The following is a 9,107-nucleotide window of genomic DNA, read 5'->3' on the forward strand; positions in this document are numbered from 1 at the left end:
TTTCTAATACTAATCCTTTTCCTTTTTTTTTAAGATTTTTAATTAACTTTTTCTTTTTTTGTTAATTCCATTTTTTTTTGGTTTAGATTCCCTTATACTAAAATTAAAAAGCATTTATTAAAATGAAATTCCATTAATTTATATAGGCTAAGATGAAAATAATCTATGCAAAATGATTTGAATTCAAGTTATTAATTAATTAAAAAAGATGAATTGGAAATTGTTTGAAAATGATAAAGTTATTTTTTGTGAGGTTAAACATTTTGAAAAGATCGATTTAGTTTTCTATTAGAAATAAACCTTCAAACTTTTTTGACATAATAAAATATATAAATTCAACACAATTTTATTAAAAATAAATAAGGTGTTATATGGATATATTATAAAAAAATAATTGTTGGAGATAAGTCATATTAATGAGAAGAGTATTCAGCTTCCAATTCCAAGAACATTTTTTTGATAAAAAAGGAAAGATAATATAATAAGACTCTAGTTTAAAAATAAAATATTGACAGAGTAAATTAAAATAATTAAAACCAAATACTTCAGTATTAAAATAGAAGTTGTCTCTATTATACATGCCTGAGAATGACTAATAACATACTGTTAATAGCAAAATAAAATAATTAATTATTATTAAAAAATGAGTTATTGTTTACTTTTAATTTCATTTAATTCTAAGAGAGTAGCATCATGAAGCAATTGAACATCAATATTATTTTCTGCCATACTAACATACCGTATAGTATTTCCTCTTATAAAACAGTCAGTCATTGTTTGCTATATATTCAATATTAATATTCAAAAAAAAGTTAAGTTAAAATAAGAATTTACCAAACTATTTGAGGGAATAATGTTGCGTCACATTTTAAATTATTCAACTTAATATTTAACATTTGGTCAACAGCAATCAATGTTCCTGTTATTATTACATCATTTTTTAATTCTACAACAACTTCTTTTCCAATTAGCGTTTTAAAGAATGAATAAAATAACTAAAACATTAATTGTATAACAAAAAGAGGTATTAAAATCAAACCATAATGAACTAATTTTAATGAGTTCTTTTTTATTAAATGATTAAAAAAACAAGAAAAAAAGAAACTAAAAAATTTAATGGCAAATCAGTCTCAGAAGAAAACTGTAGTTAGAAATAAACAAAAATTACTCATTTCATTTGCTTTTGTTTTTCTTTCTATTGTTTGTATTTAATAACATGATTTCATTCTTTATAAAAATATAACTTATAAATTAGTTCTTCTTTGTGTTTTATCGATTCCTTAAAGGAACATTAACAGGAACAGCATATTTCGTATTTATTATTAACGCATTATTCCAATGTATTCCATTAATTTATACATTCTCTATAAGTAGGCCATTATATGAGAATGGAGAATTAATTGATTGTGGATCAGACTTATCAGCTGAAGGACTAATGGATTATGTCCATGACATTCTTTATTTCTCTTCAATCATTCAGTTTTTGAGTTCTTTCTCTTTCTTTGCAATGTACTTATATATATTAGTCATTGGATATACCATTTATCTTGTTGTTCAAATGTCTAATGCAATGCCAAATTTAAATGCAGCTCAAGGAAATTCTCAAGAAAAAGGAAAGAAGCAAAAAATGAAATTTAAAACACGTTATTAATTGATTTTCTTAAATCAGTTAAAATATTATTATTTTTATTATAAATTTCCTATATTTAATAGTAAATTAAAAAAAGTAATTATCAATTAAGCAAAACAGATCATATTAGATTTTTTTGCTTCTCGTATTGTTGTATTTGACCCATGACCAGTAACAACAATAGTATTTAATGGTAGTGAAAATAATACATTTTTAATTGATGCTTTTAATTGAGCAAAACTACCTCCCCATAGATCAGTTCTTCCATATGATCCAGCAAAAAGAGTATCTCCATTAATTACTATCTCTTCATCTTTAAAATAAAATGAACAAGAACCAGGAGAATGTCCTGGTGTATGTAATACAACACCTTTATGTCCATCAAGATTAATTTCATCTCCACCTTTAAGTATTACATCAATTGGTGGTAAATTATTCACTTCAGGAACGCCAAAGTAGTCACATTGCATTGGTAAATTCTTATATAATTCAATATCTTTTTCATGTAAACATAATGGTGCACCAGTTAATTCTTTAATTTTTTTTGCTCCTGACACATGATCAAAATGTCCATGAGTGAAATAAACACCAACACACTTCTTTAATCCAATTGACTTTGCTCTTGAAATAACACGATCAGCATCTCCTCCAACATCTGTTACAATATAATTTCCTGTTTCAGGATTTCCAAGAATACAACAATTAGCTTGAATGATTCCAGTTGGTAAACATGAATAAATTAATGAATTTAATTTAGCCATTATTTGCAATTGATAAGTTAAAATTTTTTTATAGTTCTTTTTAAAATTTTTTTAGTTAAAATAACCAAATTTTAATATTTCATATTTACTGTTATTATGAAAAAACTAACAGAAAAATAAAAATTGAAAGAAAATAAGTAACGAAACATAACGCAAGAAAAGTACATTTCATTAAAACTATTTTCAATTAACTTAAAATAAAAAATAAAAAATAAAATAAAAATTCAAATGAATGAAGGATTTTTTTTAATTAATAAGAAGAACTATTCATATCTTTTTAAAAGATATTTACGAAATTGTTTTAAAGAATCTAATGAATGGAAAACTTGGATAATTTAATTTAACTTAAATATTAGATAGTTCTCAAAAAGTCTTTTTAAATTAAAATTGATATTAAATATTGAGATAAAATTAATTCAAATGTGTTGTTAAATATTGTAAAGAAAATAATATATTTGTTGATGTTACAAAACAACAATTATCTAATTCTTTTGGATGAGAAGGACAATGAAGAACATGTAAATATTTTGAACATTGTTTTTTTGCTTTAGATAATAAACCAGTAGATTTCTTTTTTGGATTAAAATATTTTACAAATAAAGACATAAAATCTGTAAATGCTAAAAGAGGGAATTGTCTATAATTAAGAAATTCAATAATTTTAGGAGAATTAAAACTAATCTAAATGATAAATTATTTATTTGAACGTATTTAAATTTAATTACAAAACAAAAAATACAAACTGGAACAATTACTGTTTGAGGGTCCTGAGATAAAAAGGAATTGAGAGTATTAATTATTTCTTTAGGTTCTTCTTCTTTGGTTTGAATTTTATCTGAGAAATTAAAATGAGTAAAATATTGTTTATCAACAACCAATTCATTTTGACTATTTATTTTAACTGAAGAAAGACAAAGTTCAATAATTCTTCTATCATCAGTTGCACTTGTATCAACAAAGATAAATCTGTTTTTATTTAAGGAGAAATTGGTATTTTTATGAATCACACAAAATGGAAATTTATCATTATTTTTTATTTCATAACCAATATCTTTTAATATTATTAATATTGCTAATGCTGTATGTCTAGCATCTTGTAAACCACAATGATATCTATCAGCTAATAACTGATGATATGTACATTTATCACAAATTTTTAATTGTTTATAAACATCATTCATCAGAATTCCACATTCTTTGGCTTTAGTATTATCAAATCCTTTCATAGTTGCTATGTATTCTAATAAAAAATGATGTGTTGTAAACACATAATCATTTGGAATTGACTGATGTATATATCCAAATAAATTATTAAAACATAAAACATCTCCTCCAATAGTTTCATCTTTCAAAACTAATAACTTCTTTCCTTTAAATGAATTTAAATAATTTGTTAATCCTTCTATTATTTCAGAATAACTTTGAGTATAATTCATATGTAAGTCAATTCCATGAACTCCAACAGCTCTTTCAAATGAAGTGTTATAATGACTTGGTTTAATTAATGTATGATAAAAATTAATTTCTTTATTTTCTTTTAAATAATAAGTTGAAATACCTAATTCAAGTGGAATAATACCATCTGTCTTTGAAGAAGAAAATTCAAAATCAAAGAAATGAATAGGAAATTCAAAAATATTTATTTCTTTAAAAAGATTAAGAGCAATTGACTTAAATTCATTTTGTTTATGCTCATTTTCTTCATTTTCAATTTGTTTTTCATTTGTTTTAATTATAAAATTTTGTTTTTCTTTTATAATTTGTTGTTCATAATGTTCTTCTTGTTTTAATATTTTAGACTCTTGTTTTAATTTTTTTTGTTGTTTTCTTATTGCTCTTTCTTTTATAATTTCTTCTTTTGATTTAGAACGAAGAGGAGGTGATACAAAATGTTCTTTTTCATAATTTTTGTTAATAAATACTAAAATAGGTAATTGATCTATTTCTTTAAATGGAATTTTCAAATTCTTCATAATAACAAAAATTGAAGTTGCACTTAATTTAACTGAATCAAGAGCACATCCTTTTGACATTATTTCTTTATGAATTTGACATTTTTCAATTGTCCCAATTCTAGTAGAAACTGACATTAATAATGAAAATGGACTTTCTATTGATTTGTTATAAAAAGAACATAATAAATAAAGAAATTCACTTTCTTTAATAAATTTAAAATTTTTAAATTGTTCATTTGCTAATTGAAAAAGTTTAACAAAACATTCATAACTTGGATTTCTAATTTCTTTTCTTTTTACAATACAATAAATGTTATCATCAAAAGATTTTAAATATTTCATTAATTCATTTACAATATTTTTATAATCTTTTCTTAAAAATGGACTTTTACTATCTAATCCGTGATGGTTCGTTAATTTTTTCTTATCAATAAATTCACTAATATCACAGTATATTAATTGATGAAACTCTCCTAATAATTTAAATTCACTCATTTTATATGTACAAATCCCTAACTCAATTGGAAATGTCATTTTCATTGCACGTACACAATACTCAAAATTAACAAAATGTAGAGGTATATCGTTTGTAATAATTTCTTGAATATTATGTATGAAGTTATATCCTAACATTTTATTGAAATTCAAAAAAAAAAAGTTAGGTTTAAATGTTTTTTTTAATCCTCTTTGTTGAGCTTTATTAAAAATTAAAAAGAAACTAAAAAAGAAAACTAAAAATTCTATGAAAAAAAGTATCTTTGAAGAAGATCTGAGAATTGGTAAGAAGCTTATTAGATATGGTTTTGCTCCTAGAATCTCTTTTTTAACAAGTAGAACTGTTCAGCTAGAAATTAAAGATCCTATTAATAAATTATTAAGTCCATTAGAAACTATTTGTTTAATTGGAACAGAAGATAAGCCAGTGATATTGACATCATTATTTCCAGACATATCAAAAAGACAAAAATCATCATATTTAACAGAAGATTGTAAAATAGTTAGTGATTGGTATTGTATTTATAGATGGGCTTCTACTGTTGAAATTGTTTCAGAACCAACAAATAATTTTGGAAAACCTATTTGTGTTGTAATTGCATGTAGTGATAATGACTGTAATGGAGATGTTGTTAGTGCATTAGCAGGACTTTCTACAGATGTTGAACAATTAAAACATTTAAATGGAGAAAAAAGTGAAAAGATTTATGTTTGTTTTACACAACGAAAAATTGAATTTAGAAGTCAATGGAAATATACAATTTGTATTAATTCTAATGATAAAAAATCTATTTGTGATGCAAGACAAAAATTAGTTGAATATTCATATGAAATTGTTCAAAATGAAATTAAAAGGTTAAATGATTTAATTATTGGCAGAAGTGGAATTAGAGGAATTATGAGAGAAATATTTACTGATAAAAATGAATTTGAATTAGAAAAAGAAAAGTCTAAGACATTTGAAAATATTCATCAACAAATTGGTGATTTATATTTTAGTATTGGAAAATATGATAATGCAATTGAAGAATATTTAAAAGCATTACCTGAATATCTTGATAATATAAGACAAGTTAAAGGATGTAAAGAAATGATTGGATATTCATTATATATGAAAGGAAGTCCATTTATAAATGAAATGAGAGAAGCATTTGATTATTTTTATTCTAATTCAAAAAATAGTGAAAGTTTAATTGAAAGTGATTATTTAATTGCAAGAAGAATTGGAATGAATTTTGGTGCAATGATTAAAGGAAAAGAATGGGAAAGACATATGATTCGAGTTAAACATATGAAAGAATTATCTCCATTATTTTCTGCTCTTATAAATGAACAAATAGCAATGAGAATGATTGATAATTCACCTAGAAAAGCAACTCTTTCATTTATGGAAGCAGCAAATAAATATTTTCTTGCAAATGAAAGATTAGGAAGTATTAGATGTATTTGTACTGGAAGATGTATTTATTATAGTAAAAAAGATTTAATAATTCCATCTTTAATTACTTCTAAATGTTTAGTAGAAGAAATGGTGAATGAAATTAAAGAAATTAATTCTATTTCATTCTTTATTTTTGCATGTGATTGTAGACTACGTTATACACAAAAACTTTCATTATACAATCCAATTGATATTCAACTAAAAGAAATACAAAAAGAAATTGTTGTTGGAGAAAAAAGTTCAATAGTTCTAGTTATACAAAATAATGAATCTTTTCCAATTCATTTAAATACAATTAAAATTGATGTTGAAGGGGCAGATGAAATAAAAAATGTATCTATTGAAGAAAAAAAATCTAAAGAAGTTACTTTACAATTTACTATGCCTAAAGAAGGAGAATATTTAATTCATGGAATTAATGTTGGAATGTATGGATTTAAATTTAAATTAGCGTTTTCAGAGCCATATAAAATTAAAGTGAGATCATTTAAAATACCTATTTGTATTGAATTAGATACTAAAAAAGATGTATTTAATGGAGAATTAATAACAACAAAAATTAATATTAAAAATATTATTGAACAAAGTGTCGATTTCATTTCTATTGAAATTAGTCCTCAGTATGGAATTTATGGTGGTACTAAAAAAGATGATTGTAAAATATTTAATATTGGAAAAATTAAAAATGAAGAAGTTAAGTCTCTTGAAATTATTCATAGAGTTATAAAAGAAAATAGTTCATTAATATTAAAATTTAAAATTAATGAAGAAGAATGTTTTATTGAACACATTAATTATAATGTATCTTCTCCATTATTTATTCAATCTCAATTACTTGGAAGAATAAGAAATGTTAAAGAAACACAAATTAAATTTGGATTAAAACAAAATCAACTAAAAGAAAAAATAGAAATAAAAAATATTTCCTTATTATCTAAGTCTTGGAATAAATTAAATTGTATTAAAAAAGATGAAACAAGTATTATTATTGGAGTTCATTCATTTTCATCAAATGAGTTATTAAATGAAACTATTAGTATTGATCAATTTTCAAATGAAATTCAACATGACTTTCAACAAAATAATATAATTAATGAATTGGCTATTCAATATGTTAAAAATGAATATCCAATGATGGTAAAAGAAGTTATTGATAATATTTGTTCATTAATTTGGCAATATAAAGATTCTATAAATGTAACTTTTATTGACTTCATTCCAGCAGTTCTTCATAGAAATAATCAAACTTATCCTTATCATTTTACTTATAACTCATTATTATCTAAATCTAAAGCTGGTCAATTAACAAAACATTCAACACTTTTAGCATCTTTACATTCAATTTTTATTGGTCATTTTGTAGAATTTGAATATGAAAAAGAAGTTAATTTAATGGAACCTATTGAAGTAAAGATTCATTTCTATAACACAACAAATTACCCAATAAAAATTTCTCTTTTTGGAGAGTCTTCATTAAATAGAATTTCTTATTATAACCAATTTGAAAAAATTGTTACTAATTCATTTTGGTATGGTTCTATTGGTTCTGAATTGGAAATAAATAGTTGGAAAGAAAAAGAAGTTCTTATGACTTGTGTATTTCTAAACTATGGAGAACAAACTCTTCCACCTATATATTGGAAATACTCATTTGAAGAAGGAATTTGGAGTGACCAAATTCCATTAAATATTTACGACCATTCTCTCACATTAATAGCTCCTATTTCTTCTATTGGTACAGAATTCATTGAATAATATGTTTTATAGAACCGAAATAATTATAATTTTATTTTTATAAGGAATTTTATTTTTTCATTTTTAATACAAAAATAAATTAGACACAGACTTTGAGTAAATATCTTGATTAAACATATTATATAATCTTAGTTATAAACTATAAGCTATAAAACTATTACATTCCCCAATATATTTATATATTGCTAATTTTAATAAAAATTTCATAGTCTTAATTAATATCTAACATATTAGTAACAAAATATAATATTTTAATTATGTTTTATATTTTATATTATTATTAATTTACCTTCATTTAATTGATAAAATAAGAATTAAAAAACAAAACAATAAATTGGTATTAATAATTAAACAGAGAAAATAATAAGAAACAAAGTATTATTTATTAAGTTGAAAATTAATCATAATTAAATTAATACTCTATATTAGACTTTAATATTGATTAACAAAGAAGAGTTTGAAAATTATTATTAATTATAAATATTTGTTAATACTATTTAATGAAATTGGAAATACTTCATATTATTAAATATTCGTATTTATGTTTCTTAAACAATTCATTTTTATTTTTGTAATTCAACATATATCTCAATTCCATTGTTGGTTATTACCATAAATTAGTATTATTATGTCTTTATTACTTTTAAATAAAATTTTATATTCTTTGTATTTTATAATCATTAAATTCAGGTTTTAATATATTTGATACATTCCTTATTTCTTTTTTAAATAGATAAACCATCTTTACTTTGTTGATTAAATAATATTCATTACTAAAAATGAAAATAAAACCAAATATTTATTTAATTGAAAATTAACATCATTTTGACTAAATATTATTTAATCAACTCCTTAGACTAACTAGAAATAAAGAATCAACACCTACTATTTATTTAACATAACCAGAAATTCTCTTGTGTTATTAAGTAAAAGAATATAAAAATTATATGACAAGTTGACCTAAATTAAGACTTACAAAAAAGAAGAAGGAAGTATGTGACATACATAACCCTTCTAAGAAAAACCCCCAATTTTTAATATTTCTTTAATTGTTTATATAAAGATTAAGT

At 22.4% G+C, this 9,107-nt stretch overlaps 5 protein-coding genes across 5 annotated transcripts; 2 read left to right on the top strand and 3 right to left on the bottom strand.

Moving 5' to 3' along the window:
* Positions 1 to 648: 648 nt before the first annotated feature.
* Positions 649 to 996, bottom strand: ENU1_159340 (U6 snRNA-associated Sm family protein LSm2, putative; the record flags this gene model as incomplete). Its single annotated transcript, XM_008860801.1, has 2 exons — positions 840 to 996; positions 649 to 780 (listed from the first exon to the last, which is right to left on the bottom strand). The coding sequence occupies exons 1-2, from the start codon at positions 894 to 896 to the stop codon at positions 649 to 651; spliced, it is 189 nt and encodes a 62-aa protein (XP_008859023.1). The 5' UTR covers positions 897 to 996.
* Positions 997 to 1,116: 120 nt separating this feature from the next.
* On the top strand, positions 1,117 to 1,651 carry ENU1_159350 (hypothetical protein; the record flags this gene model as incomplete). Its single annotated transcript, XM_008860802.1, has 2 exons — positions 1,117 to 1,200; positions 1,256 to 1,651. 2 exons carry the CDS (start codon positions 1,117 to 1,119, stop codon positions 1,649 to 1,651), a joined length of 480 nt encoding a protein of 159 aa, XP_008859024.1.
* Positions 1,652 to 1,737: 86 nt separating this feature from the next.
* Positions 1,738 to 2,391, bottom strand: ENU1_159360 (metallo-beta-lactamase family protein; the record flags this gene model as incomplete). Its single annotated transcript, XM_008860803.1, has 1 exon — positions 1,738 to 2,391. The coding sequence occupies one exon, from the start codon at positions 2,389 to 2,391 to the stop codon at positions 1,738 to 1,740; it is 654 nt and encodes a 217-aa protein (XP_008859025.1).
* A 411-nt stretch (positions 2,392 to 2,802) lies between these two features.
* On the bottom strand, positions 2,803 to 4,979 carry ENU1_159370 (hypothetical protein; the record flags this gene model as incomplete). Its single annotated transcript, XM_008860804.1, has 2 exons — positions 2,803 to 3,072; positions 3,135 to 4,979. 2 exons carry the CDS (start codon positions 4,977 to 4,979, stop codon positions 2,803 to 2,805), a joined length of 2,115 nt encoding a protein of 704 aa, XP_008859026.1.
* A 109-nt stretch (positions 4,980 to 5,088) lies between these two features.
* Positions 5,089 to 8,037, top strand: ENU1_159380 (hypothetical protein; the record flags this gene model as incomplete). Its single annotated transcript, XM_008860805.1, has 1 exon — positions 5,089 to 8,037. One exon carries the CDS (start codon positions 5,089 to 5,091, stop codon positions 8,035 to 8,037), a length of 2,949 nt encoding a protein of 982 aa, XP_008859027.1.
* Between the last annotated feature and the right edge of the window lie 1,070 nt (positions 8,038 to 9,107).

The sequence above is a fragment of the Entamoeba nuttalli genome (genome assembly GCF_000257125.1).
Source record: "Entamoeba nuttalli P19 unplaced genomic scaffold asmbl_6730, whole genome shotgun sequence".
Classification (NCBI taxonomy): Eukaryota; Evosea; order Mastigamoebida; family Endamoebidae; genus Entamoeba; species Entamoeba nuttalli.